The 14,048-nt window shown below is 43.1% G+C and overlaps 1 protein-coding gene across 3 annotated transcripts in view; it reads left to right on the forward strand.

Annotated features, from left to right (window-relative positions):
- stxbp5a (syntaxin binding protein 5a (tomosyn)) overlaps positions 1-14,048 on the forward strand; it is a 90,776-nt gene that overhangs the window by 69,651 nt on the left and 7,077 nt on the right. For 2 of the 3 annotated variants that reach the window (XM_047573831.1, XM_047573832.1), the window contains exons 12-20: positions 1,672-1,744; positions 1,964-2,111; positions 4,343-4,410; positions 5,742-5,782; positions 5,935-6,155; positions 7,397-7,569; positions 7,913-8,038; positions 8,339-8,490; positions 10,787-10,849. In XM_047573831.1, coding sequence (XP_047429787.1) covers positions 1,672-1,744; positions 1,964-2,111; positions 4,343-4,410; positions 5,742-5,782; positions 5,935-6,155; positions 7,397-7,569; positions 7,913-8,038; positions 8,339-8,490; positions 10,787-10,849 — 1,065 coding nt within the window. Of the gene's footprint in view, positions 1-1,671; positions 1,745-1,963; positions 2,112-4,342; positions 4,411-5,741; positions 5,783-5,934; positions 6,156-7,396; positions 7,570-7,912; positions 8,039-8,338; positions 8,491-10,786; positions 10,850-13,116; positions 13,171-14,048 lie in introns of all 3 variants that reach the window. The other variant, XM_047573830.1, reaches the window with a different exon arrangement.

Below are 14,048 nucleotides of genomic sequence, written 5' to 3' on the forward strand. Positions count from 1 at the left end.
ACAAACACGCAGGCACCGTTACGCTTTTTTTTTTTTTTTTTATTATTATGTCGAATTGCTTGCCCCTGTGTTGGCGCGTTTCTGCAATAAATATCAAATTTCCCGAGGGGATCGTACCTTTCAGTTTCATTATCTCACGCACAGAATGTTCTATTTTCATTTCATCCCTCTGTACACAATAGCCCCCTGTCTAAATGGAATTAATAACTCATTTCCTGTATTGGGGAGTCAACAGTTAAACCAAGTGTAGCTTTCAGGATCCTGCGTGTACGTATAACCCAACATGTATAGTAATCTCTGCTTCTGTGGGAAGGATTAGCGAGGTTATGTAACAATGGCGGCTTCATTATGTCACTGGGAACCTGATGTCACTGTCTGCTCGTTTCATCTGGTAATGGACGTTTCTGGGTGTGTGGATTACACAATATATGTCTGCCTGATTGGGTGTTACATGCTTAAACCGTCATTGGTGTGCACAGGAGGTTGATAATCCATGGTGATGTGACTGCAGACGATGCTGTGTTCCTAAACGTAATGTGTGCAACAATATGCTTGAAAGGAAAACAAATCACAGTATCAGAACCATATTAGTTGGGGCAAATATGTTTTTTTTTTTTTTTTTTTTTGCATTATTACTATTAAAACTAACGCACTTCATTTAAAATTAAACACAAACAAGCATCATATGTCACTAAATTCCATGTTAGATGAAGCAAGACGTGCAGGCTTTGTACTTTAATCTTCATTACTTAGATGCTATTTGTGTCCTATTCAGACGTAAAACTAATTTCCTCTATTATCTTGACTTGATTGACACAGCATGCGTACAGGATGTGAGTCGCTCATTGACCAGAACCAGGGAAGTAACAGAAGGACAGTGTTTTAACCTCGGCTCGCCCAGTCGGACTTTTTTTTTACACAGCAGAGCACAAACACACGCCCTCAAAGTACTACTTATATGAATTGTGTGTAAAATCTAATAAAAAAAATAAAAAAAATGAGGAAGTCTAACCGTCTAGACATAATGCAAAGGCTGGTGTTTTATGACCGCACTGGGTCCGGACAAAGCCTGAAAGCAGCAAGCGATTTGAGGTTAGAAAGGCAGTTTTGTATTTCTTTTCTTTCCCATAAATTTTGGCAAGCTCCTCTTTAGTGAGGCTTTTAGCTCCCAGCTGCTCCGGTTAAGTGGCTGCCAGTACAATGGCAAACACAAATCGGGGAAACTCTCCACCGGACAAGTGGTCAGTATAAAACGATGTCTGGATTCTGCATTTAATCCGAAACGAAGCAGCAGTGCGTGGCGTGGAGATTGTGTGGACGTGTAAAGTTACAGATTATGAATTCATTCAGCAGTTTCAGTTTAAGCAATCCATTTTTTTTTTTTAAAGGACCCTTCTTAAGGTGGAATATGAATTTTTCAAATCAGACCGATACAAATTCCACCCAGAGCAATATCCCCCGCTGTTATAAATCACGTAGATTAATAAAAGGAAAGTGTTGAGCTTTCCTACCCAATCAACCTCAGGCCATCGGTATGATTTGTCGTGTGAAGTGTGAGGAATTCTTCCCATGCGGTTTGCAGATTTCAGGGGAATTGTTTCTCGGGGAATTACGAGACTGATTAAAGTGTGGTGTGATGAATCACTTGTCTCTGTGTGTTCCCTTTGGTAGATTTTCAGGAACCTTACGCTGTGGTGGTCCTTCTTGAAAAGGATTTAGTGGTGATCGACCTTGCACAAAATGGGTGAGTCTGACTTTTCGGTTATCTCCATTATCTCTATTATTTATTGCACTCTTCTTTATATTATCATGCGGCTTGCATCGCCCATAATTCATGATATTTAGTCAGTGTTTGCTATATATTGAACGTCAACTCCTAGCAAGCATGCAGTGCTGAACAGGAGCAATGGAGTTATGGTGACAGGAGTATAGCTTTAGTGCCTGTGCTCTCTTTTCCTAACAGTTATCCCATATTCGAGAACCCCTATCCTCTGACCATCCACGAGTCTCCTGTGACCTGCTGCGAATACTTTGCTGACTGCCCTGTGGACCTCATACCTGCACTTTACTCCGTTGGCTCACGGCAGAAACGACAGGGCTACAGCAAAAAGGTATCAAACAGGGTGACTTCACGGTGCATGTTGTTGGTCTTTCTCTGAGTCCTTGATAGGAAATCATTTGTAACACATCAAGGGTAAAAATCAGGCTTTGGATGAAGATACGCAGACTTCACAAAGACGTCTTTACAGGGTGCCAGTTTTGCACTGAGACGAAAAAGGGGACAATTACATAAGCAGAAGAAATAGATTAAAAGCAGTGCATTCACAAAACGTTCTTCATTCTGCGCTAAAGTACTTGCTACTGAAAAATAACAAATATTAACTGAAATTTCCTTGAGAACAACATTTAAAGGCAGGTAAATATTATCTTAGATTTATTGTTAGTTTTTATATATACAGTATGTTATCAGAATTTTAGCATTTTTTTTAGCTTGCTAAGCTTGTGGCTTGTAGACACCAACCATCCCCTAGCAGCAGTGTTTTCGTGATGTACGACTAATGTTGCCATTTCACCACCAAGAATTTTGGTGTTTGAAAGCTGCATTAATAATGGAGTTGGAGTTGAGATTGGGTTGGCCTGTTAAACGATTTGGAAAACCAACATACAAGACGGCAGGGTTTGCTCACTAGCTAGATTAGCCATAAAGTCACATCATAGCCCTATTTGCACAGGATTAGTTTTACTTGAGGACATCCAGTTCATTCACATATTACCCCCTGCATCTGTATTTCATGTGGCGCATGCACACGGGATAAACAAACTCTGTGTTTTACTTAAATTCAGTTTTGTTGTTTTGGCTCTACTACTTTCTGTCTGACTCCGCTGTGTGTCAGAGACAGTTTTAATTACTTTGCGAATTATAATGGATGATAAAAATAAATTTTTGATGCTATGACTACCAAGACATTACCAACGACCTGCTGGTAGTTAAACCAGTGCCACCTTTGCCAATGAGCACATTCCGAAAACATTTCACCCGTCTCAACAGGTGAATAGTTCAGCGACATCTTGACTTCACACTCTAACATCTGCCCAAACTTTGATTTATAACACATTTTTCATGACAAAAGGTAGACAAAAAGCTTCAAATCAAACAAAAGTTGCAAAAAAAGTTAAAAATAATCACCCCTAAGTCACAGAGATGTCGATTCACACTGGAGTAGGTTGGTAAAACTAGCCCCTTACGAATAGGGCTTATGACATATTTTGCTCAAACCAACACCTTAGCAATGAGACACACACAGACAGAAGAGCTAATAAACAGTATACTGATCTTGGATTTTGAGGTCAGGGTTGGTGAAGTTTATCTGACTTGAGCAGCAGCCATTCACATCCATTCGATTGGACCCCACCATTATTCTGTTGAAACAACAGTTGTAACTGCTCATTGGTTTTATTCAATGCAAACAGGGTATGTCAGATTCCTGATTTAACTTTGTAATACTGTCCCGAGGATGCAGTGCTCCTTCATGACTATCTATGAAATAACTGTGATAAAAAAGCTAAATGTCTAAATTAGAAATGTAAATGTCCCACACTCCACTCTCTAAGCATCATGCCCCCCAAGAACAATCTAAAGGGCACATTAATACATCGAACCTCATGCCACTGCAACGTACCGCATTTCGCATAGGTGAATTAGTCTCGGTGGTGCTTTCTGAATGTCCATGAAGCTAAACGGACCGCATAACGGCGTCATATTACCTAACGATGCTCCCCTCCCTCTGCACACCTCCTCTCGCCTCTCATCCTCATCACTTATCCCTGAATCATCTTAGACAGACCCCCTGCTCCGTCAGCCATTATGTATGCTTATGTTCCTCCCCCCGTCGCCTTGTTCTGGCTTTCTGTCGGAAATGTCAGCATGCACTGACCCAAACTGGCTTCTTCTTTCTTTCTTTTTTAATTTTTTCTTTTTTTTTTTTGTTAAGCAAAAGCCTGACTGAGCCGCAGGAGGGCATTCTCACATAAAGATCACCATGAGTCATCCCGTTGACCTTTGTATGTGTCAACGTGTTCAAAGCCGAACCCCCCTCTAACACGCACGCACAGATGGAGACGCACACTGGCTGAGGTGCATAATGTATAATTGCGAGACACGCTGGGAGACACACTCTGAGGATTCCTCGTCTGGTTTCCCGGGGCACACTCTCGCGGTTTTATCATGTCGTCTGTTTTCCAGAATCGATATTGTTTATCGGCACCGCGTTTATTGACGTGCTTGTTCTTGGACTGCATGTATCGTTCACCAATGTAACGTGCGTGTCTGCTCTCTGTCCAGGAATGGCCTATTAGTGGTGGGAACTGGGGTCAAGGCACACAGAGCTACCCAGAGATCATCATCACTGGGTAAGACGATGCTGATTTCATTAGCATTAGCATTTTTGTACTAAATACTTTCACCTCTTCTGCACTTGTCGGGTCACGACGAAGCAGCTTGCCGTATTTGTTTATTTATTTTCTTTACCGTAGGCGTTAATATATTCCAATCATGTGCTCTTTGCTCCATTTTGATGTTCATTATCCCGCTCTGTGCTGTCAACGAGGATAGAAGGGGTGTTCTTAACGGAAAGCACGCACTGATGAAGTGACACTGAGGTATGGGTTTGGCAGTGGGCAGGCTGCTGGCTCCTCTCGTTTCTCTCCCTCCCTCCCTCAGCCCTTCGTTCCGTATTACTATTCAGTCCGGGTTCCTTTCCCCTTCTCTTAAGAGTGCCACAGCCTGCGAAATATTTATCTCCCAATCCACTCAGACGAATTGGCAACAACAACAAAAAAAAAAAAGAGAGGGAGAGAGAGAGAAATGGGGATAAAAATTGAGGACATGACATCCAAAGTACATGATCCTTTTTGTGACATTAAACAAAGGAACTGTCAACTATCGGTGCGTGAACTGGGTTTAACACAATTTATGGTGCGAGATGAAAAGTAGAGGGACATCGCACTGTTATGTGATCACAAACTGAATGGTGGCGTGAATTTAGTGTTTTTCTGCTCCGAAGCAGGAACCCACTTCTCTATTAACGTGCATTAAGATTACCCTTATCTGAACTAAGGGGCTAACAGTTAACAGCCAACACGTGTGTTGACATATGCACTCACTGGCCACTTTATTAGGTACACCTCGCTAGTCAAAGGTTGGACACCGTATTGCCTCGAGAGCTGCCTTAATTCTTAATGGTATACTTTCAACAAGGTGTTGGAAACATTCTTCAGAGATTTTGGTCCATATTGACACGATAGTATCACACTGTTGATGCAGATTTGGATATTTTCTCTTTTTCGGACCATTCTCTGTAAACCCTAGAGACGGTTGTGGATGAAAATCCCAGTAGATCAGCAGTTTCTGAAACACTCAGATACCCCATTCAAAGTCACTTAAATCCCCTTTCTTCCTCATTCTGCTGCTCGGTTTGACCTTCAGCAAGTTGTCTTGATCTCCTCTACATGCCTAAATGTAGTGTATTAGCTATAAGTGTTAACAAACAATTGAACAGGTGTACCTAATAAAGTTGCCAGCAAGTGTATATGCCATATGTTTTTTTTTTCTATAGATCTTACAAATTGGACTGAAATGTAAACTTAAAATGCACAGAAAACCACAGTTAAAACATTGGACTTATTCTCTCATGTGCTCCTTCACTTGTTCGTTTCTCAGTCTGTTCGTTTTTCTTGTCCAGGCATGCCGATGGAACTGTGAAGTTCTGGGATGCCTCCGCAAGTAAGTCATGCTAAAGTGTGTCTTTTTTCTAATGAAAATCCAATAATTCTGATTTATATTCCATCTTACTGTCATGTTGTCTTCTCATGCAGTGGTTTTCCATCCCTGGATTGCAAGTGATGCTTTCTCTTCCCCCCCTCCTTCTTTTCTAGTAACGCTCCAGGTGCTCTATAAGCTCAAAACGGCCAAGGTATTTGACAGGAATCGGCCCAAGGAGGACAAGGGCAGCACCGAGGTGTCGGATGAAGACCCCTTCGCCATTCAGATCATGGCCTGGTGCCCTGAGAGCAGGATGCTGTGTGTGGCCGGTGTGTCAGCCAACGTTATCATCTACCGCTTCAGCAAGCTGGAAGTAACTACTGAGGTGGTGCAGGTGGGTTTTCAGTGATTACTTTTGTCCTCAACATTTTTTCCTTTTTTTTTTTTCCAAAGAACCACACGGTGGACGAAGAAGAAACCCCCGAAGTCCAAACATTTTGCTCGCGTGTTGTCATGAATTTCCCCCGCCTCTCCCTCCCTCTGCGGCTTTAAGATGCCGAGACACGCGCACAAACAAACACACGCGTAATCGAAGATCTGCCTAGTCAAAGGCAGTATGGTTGCCATGCCAACAGACGGAGCGGCGAGCAAGCGAAGCTTAGACCGTCATTATAACCTGCTTTGGTGGAGACATAAGTGCTAATGGCGCCGCGGTGAGAGTCGGTGTTAATTGAAATAAAAGAGAAAAGCAGTTTAATCTGCGTGTTTGCACACAGCTGTTACATCGCGAGAGAGCAGACGCAGGCACGTAGCTTCCGCTGCTGGTCATCGTCTGCCGCAGCCGAGCGTTAAAAACTGGAAGCCGACTGTATCTTTTCGTGAGTCTGGCAACATTTTCATTGCTCATTGCTTTGTTAAGCCAGGCTTCACAGATACGGCTTGTCAATCATCGCGCGTGGGTGGTGATGCGTTGTGCAGATGCTCTTTGGGTGTTTGCCGTGAATATTCACATTTCTTTTTTGTCGCTCCTGACAAACAGCAAAAAGCGTCCAGGCCGTCCGCCTTGCCGTCGGAGCCCAAAGCTTGAGTTGCGTCGGGGGGGAGCGGCAGCGAAGGACTCAAGACGCCTCCCGGCAACCTTGCAGAAAAACGAAAGTAGGGTAGGACAGGCGATCTGAAGGAGGCCGCTGCTCGCTCTTCACTCCCACATGTGACTGGGGCTAATGAGACAGAGAAAATGCAAAAGAGAGGGATCTTAGAAGCGTTTGTGTGTCTGTGTGTGTGTGTGCGCGTCTAGCAGTTGCGTGTGTCAGTGCGGAGGCGGAGGTTACAAAAGGGGGTAGCTTGAAGGAGGACTTCGAAGGAATGGAATATTTCAGCATTGGAGGACCTCTTTGACTCTCAATCTGCCCACGCACACATGCACACACACACACACGTCAAACAAACACTTCTCATCGAATTGACTCCGCGGATGCACGCGGCTGTCACTCGCCGCCGCACGCCCTCGAGAGGGGCCGCCGTTTCAAAGAATCTCATACCTTTTCGTTGCGAGCTCCGTCATCTTCTCGCGTGCGTTTTTTTCTCCGATCCCCTCTAACGTGCACCTCTGTGTGTGTGTGTGTTCTCATGCAGCTCCTAGAGGTGCGAATGCAGTACGAGCTGAACGACATGGAGTCTCCAGATGGCGGGGGTGAACAGACATCAGCGCTTCCCACACCTGGCGCGTCCCCTCAGACGAGTTGCTCACCTTCACACCCTTGCACCAGCAGCAACAACTCTGACGGAGGCAACATGCCCTGTCTCAAGTATGAAACATACGCGCCGACACACACACACACACACAGACACACATAGAAGCACCTACGTAAACTCTCCTGAGCGGTGGGAAGCACTCACACACACTCACACACACGAGAGTCTTTCTTTTTGCCTCGAGCGCACTTGCACAGACTTAGTCGGCGCCTGAAGCATTCTCAGCCGCAGCCTCCCCGTCACTCCCTCGCAGCCACTCACGCCAGGCCCTCGACGCGCAACTGTTTCAGAGCTGCATCTGCGCCGCTTGTCATTCTCTTTATGAAACCTTTTATTATGTCTTTCATTCCTCCCACCCCACCCCACCCCTCCTCCGCTTCGACGTCTTCTCCGCAGAGTGCGCAGTACTCCTTTGAAGCAGTCTCCGGGTTACCAGGTAGATTTGGTGGTCCAGCTAGTGTGGGTGAGTGGAGAGCCTCCTCAGCAGATCACAAGTCTGGCGCTCAATTCCTCCTACGGCCTGTGAGTACACAGCAACATTTTAGACAAAGAGATGTCTTTTATGGGGAGCTGGGGATGTATTTTATTTATGTCGAGCAATTTCATCAAAAAGGAACATTGCTAAAATGCGTCTAAGAAAATATATTATTATTTAAAGTGGACAAGCTTGCAATTTTACAAAGTAACTGCCAAAGACCTACAATGACATTCAGGCCTATTTTTGTGTTCTGACGACGTTCTTTTTTTTTTTGGCCACATCTTTTTGTCTTTTCATCCTTGCCATCTCCACTTACTCTCTGACTTTGTCGTCCCCCTTTCCAGGTTGGTGTTTGGCAACAGCAACGGTCTGGCGGTGGTGGACTATGTCCAGAAAACAGTAGTGCTCAACTTGGGGACGGTCGAGCTTTACGGCTCCAACGACCCCTACCAGAGACAGCCCCGGTCGCCAAGAAAGGCAAGACAGCCTTCTGGAGGTAATAATGAAAAGGGTATAAGAAAGACGCCGGGAAGAAAAACTATTTATGAAGCTTTGTGATCACACGAAACAGAGGCTTCTGCCTAGCAGACAGGTGTTGAGTGTCCACAATTACACGTCTAAGCTTAATCCGCTCCAGTTTATGTACATTCAACAAAATATGGTATTAATTCAAGTCTTTCTTGGACTTAATCTCCAGATACTCAAGTCACTAACTGTGACTGACCGTGATTTTGAAATCCTGCTCTTGTCTTAAAAGCAAAATGAAATGGCCCCGGAAAACTGCAGCGCGCATCAAATACTCCTTGTCAGCTCTTGCTCAGTCCGACCACAGCGGATCTCACGGGAGCTGCAATCAGATACAGGGTCCTGGCTGTCACATGGCGGACTGCAGGTTTTCATTGAGCAGGATGACTTGTTTTAGGCCCCCGAGCAAACCCCAGAGGTCCACAGTCCCTAATCTAATCTGTAAACCAATCCAAATATGACACGGGATGAAGTGTCAATACACGTTCCCTCCATCCAGCCTTCGTGCACCAGCCTGACGCATGACGGAGCACTTGGGCAAATACTAAGTCTTTCTTTGGGCTTTGATTGACTTTCTTTGTTTATCCACCTCCCTGTGCCTGCGCTCACTCACTGACACACTCTCGAAGCCCAGCCCTTTTTTTTTTTTACACACATCGCCAATGCAGCTCCGCGCTGCACAACGTGCATCCTTTCGATATGGACACACTGCCACCGTGTGTAGGGCGGCGGTAGCGCAGCCACGTGGAGGATGCCGCAGTGTCATGACGATGTGCTTGTTCATACACAAGCAAAAAAAAGTTTGATTGATGAACTAATAAGGAGCGCGTCCGGGTGCCGAGGGAATTCTTTTTTGATGCGTATCCTGCGCGAATATGCTAAACAGCTGCGCATGTAGGAGCAGCAAAATTGTTGCTCGCATACATAAGAGCATGCATGTGTAAATACACACGGAGCATCTGGTGTCACTGGCTGGTGGGCAGTGGGCTGGCACCTGTCAGAGCTTGGTGACTGTGAGCAGTAATCAGGCGAACAGCTGTGTTTCTCTGCCAACAGGGACTGCTGTCTACTTGGCTTTCTGCCTCGCAGGACAACGTGTCACACAGACAAAATTGTTCCACTATCAGTAGGGGTCATGTATTGACATAATGCATTCCCTAGTCCCTTTGCTTAAGGCTCTATCTTAACCTCATTCCAACCCTAAAACCCAGTGTTAATCCCAAAAAAAAGCAGGCCGTACTCGTGGGGTACTCATTTTACCGCGGTCCCGATTCAGTCTTGGGTCCTCAGCAGGATACAAAAACAAGAAAAGGTACACACATCCTAATCACCGTAGCGACCCTCATTAACATAATTTCTTTCTCAGGGCCTGTTCAGACCCTCCATTAACATCTGTCCCGGGGATCTTTGACCGTTTGGAGTTGGTCTAGGTCACATTGGTCCTCGTTATTTTGTCAGTGTGAACGCACTGTGTGTCCTGAGACACATTAAATAAAACCTTTGGGTTTTTCCTCATTTATTCAGAGAAAAAAAACACACGACCACTATTTTTAATAATCACCTGAAAAGGAAGAAGTTCTTTAACTTATGTGTGTTCATCAGTAATTAAACCCTTTTAAAGTACTAAATGATAAATATTTCTAAACAGTTATTAACGAATGAATGTTTTTAATAACTGTGTGCACTTCTGTCATTAAATAACGCGCCGGCATGTGGTTAATTACTGATGCGATCGCGTTGCTGTGTAAGGGGCAACGTGGAGTGTATTTCCTCAGTAATCACCGGTGTCTTTGCTTACCTTTATTACCGGAGATTAAGGTGCATATGGAAGCTCCCGGGGTAGAAGTTACAATCTGATGATTTATTTATTTTTTTTATGCACTACACGAAAACACCACTGTTTGTTGGTTCTGACAAACCGGTAGTGATATAGATCCAATATGCTTCTGTGTTTATTTGCGTACAGTGTGAAAGTCTTAACCACCAGTTTGGTCCCTGCTATGTCGGTGGATGCCTAGAAAATAACCAGGAGCGCTCACACACACACACACACACACACACACACACACAAACACATTGTTATACCTGAACATTTATAAAGCGACGCTTTCAATTTTGTCAAAGAAACATTAAAATTGCAAATCTGTCACAGAAACCATCAATAATGACAAACCCACTTCATATATAAGCTGCTTTCTATGCTATATTAATAAAGGCCGTGCTATGTTTATGGAGATTAATGGTAAATTGTGTGATCTCTTCTGCAGGTTTGTGCGACATCAACGAATGCTCAGCCACATCCGAGGACCGATGCAAGTCTCCCACTTCAGGTAGCATGTCGTTCAGTGGCTTATCAGGAGAGACGTGTAGCCGAGGCTTTGTGCTGTTTAGATGTAAAGCTCAAACAGTGAACCATTCAGAATATACCTGCAGCACCACGTATGTACCGTATGTGCATGGAAGGAGAGCATCGGTTAGAGAAGGAGATCAGTGTTTCAAAAGAGCCTCCGCTTTTAATGTCGTTCCTATTGAAATTGTTGCTCGTCCAACTGGAGCTGTGTGGAATTTTATTTATTTATTTATTTTTTTTTTTCATTGAACCGTAAAATTGTCTTGCTGTCAATTTCATCCTACCTCAGTCTTTAAAAATGGGCTGCTTGAGTTTAATATCGTACGTTTAAGGGTTTTTGAGACTACTTACCCATTTGTATGTTTATTTATTTATTTTTTTGTACAGAGTTCAATGGACAGGAATAAATTTGTTTTAATCTCACTCAGTATCCCAGAAAAACTGGCCCGTAGGCTGCAAATGTATCCAATCTCTGTGATGCTAATTCAATGTGGCAGCTAAGAATTTTAAATTGAATGAGGCTCTGAAACAAAACTCTCCACTCTGGCAGAGAAATCCATTACTTTAAATTAATCAGTATCAGTTAAAGTGAGTATTAGTTAAAAAGGAAATGGTTTCCTCTTTATTTACATTTGCATAATTGCATAATTCTGAAAAATATTCCACGACCGAATACTGTATATGACATTGTTCGCCAGGATTATGTAAATGGATGTTATTAATTAATGGATATACTCAGCCGTTTGATGAACAAAGGCAAGAAGTGCCTTGTGTTTTTTTTTTTTTTGAAGCATTAAGATTCTCCATCGCTCTTTCACTCGCTTCAGTCTTAATCTACGTCATTAGTATTTCAGCTGAAGCCGCCTGAAGAGTGAGAACAGGGGTAGCTTGGCATTAGCATGATGGAAATAAGGAGCTTTTCAAAAAGGTCAGACAGGAAACAAATCTGAAAGTCTGGAGTCCTGCTGCTGTTTCCAGGTATGAAGGGTGTCCCAGCCCCCATGTCTGGTGCTGCCAGACCGTGGTCTGATACATCTGTCTGCTTTCCATTATTCATGGGACAGAAAGAGAGAGGGTGCTTTTCTGCAAAATACCGAGTGCTTCAACTGCTCATTTAGGCCGGAATTTGCGGAAGAAATTGTATTTAGTTTCGTCTGTTTTCACTTGAAATAAGTTTCGGTATGAAATGTATTATCATATATATTTGGATCTCCGCTGACTCCTATCACAGCCGTTGCAAAGTAATATGCAAAGCAGCAGTAACACAAACTACTTGATCAGACATATGCTTGGTACTACATTGGTAGTACACAAAATGCTGGGGATTCAGTTGATAGCACTGCTCCTATCCTGTTGGCATTTAGATGCCACTGAGCACCCAGGCCAACTGTATTTCCGAAAACAACAGCAAAAACATCAGATTTTTGCAAATCTTTTTGCAAATCTTCTTGCGTTGAGTTTTGTCTGTGTGGACCTTTCTTGTAAACGTGACCACATGTAAAGGCAGAAATGTAGTAAAGCTAATATGTCTCTCTTGAAAAGGTGGCAATTCTAAGTAGTTCTATGGTCAAATGAATTCATATGTTCCATTTAGATGACTCCCAAAGTTAAATTATATATATACATTTTTTAAATTATTATTCGCGTGATGAGTTATTAAAATGGAGGAAGGACGTCCACCATATTTACCATTTACTGTAAGACAAATTCAGAAAAGACAGGATCAAGGATAGAGTGACATTATTCAAAAAAAAAGGCTATACCATAGAGCTTAGTGAAGCCAAAGCAAGTAGAGCTCCCCCTGGCGTCTGGCTGCAGTATAGCTCATAAACTCCACCTACTCCACGTTAGTTGATGGGAGTTTATGCCCAAATAAAACACTAAAATACACCTGAAATAGTTAATATAATGCTAATGTGTACCCAAGAGTCCATTTCTCTGGTGTTTTAGTTCATTTTCATATTTTGACACTTCCCACACACATATACATATATATACAGAAGGAATAAACGTATAAGTGCATATTTAATTCCTTCGCCAATCATTGTGAAAACTTGAAGGTACTGGAGCTTTTGTCAGAAAACAAGGTGTTTGCGGAAAACTTGTGTCGTGGATCGGCTTCAATGAAATCAAACTGCCATTTAGCTGCTCAGATGCTATAAAGTACGACAGCTTGTATGTAGCACAAAAGACCGAACGTGTTTCTAACTGCACGTTTACTTTACTTTTCCCGCACACCCTCAAAAGTGTTGATGTCAAACAGCAATCTACAGCAATTCTACAATGGCGGTGGTAGAGGAGGTAAGAGTGGCCAAAAATCTCCATGAGAAGCTGCGTAGTCGGGACAGACATGGTCCAGATTTGGTGCCCCTGTTTATTCTTATTCTTTGTTGTGGAGAAACTGTCTCTGTCCTGCGTGTCCATAGTCACCACAGTAGGAAGAATTCGAGAAACGAGAGGTTCCACTCTACTTCTGGGTCAGCTTCTGTTCCACAATCTTTTGGTTCTCTTTGTATTTAATTATGAAATTCCTTTTAAAAACAACAAGGCCATTCTGTATAATACTTGATCACGGAATAAAATGAATGGAACATGATATATTGAGGAGTGAAAGCTCTTGGAGCAGATGCTAACCTGTAAGGAAGGCGGGGCTGCAGCTGTCTGTTAACACAAAGTACACCTTAGTTGTCCAGTATATTGTACATATTGCATGCTACATGTATGTAGCACGACTGTCAGATTGTAAACGTGCCTGCGTTTGGTATCTGTCCAATATATCTGTCCATATTACGGTATGATGGTACCACAGAGCGGAGAGCAACTCATCTGTCCAACTGTCTTTGTGTACTTCCAGTGTGTGTTGATGAAACAGATCACTTATTAGCCGCTATTAAATACTGTATATTTAAATATACAAATTAAATAAGTAGACGAATTCATAGATTCAAGTTAATAAATGCAGTATCTACAATGTCAGTTAAGTCAGATGTTGAATTTTTCACCTGAGCTCCAGGCTTGAAAGGTTGTGGAGTCTTCATAACGTTAGCTCGCTTGGGTAGCGTGAACCCTGTTAAAAGCTAATCACTCTCGACATGTGTTTTCACTAGAAATTAGATCTCTTCTAATTCACGTTTTCCCTTTTAGCTCTGTTGCACGCGAGTCGGACCGCTTGGATCATT

Source organism: Mugil cephalus, chromosome 21 (genome assembly GCF_022458985.1).
Source record: "Mugil cephalus isolate CIBA_MC_2020 chromosome 21, CIBA_Mcephalus_1.1, whole genome shotgun sequence".
NCBI lineage: Eukaryota > Metazoa > Chordata > Actinopteri > Mugiliformes > Mugilidae > Mugil > Mugil cephalus.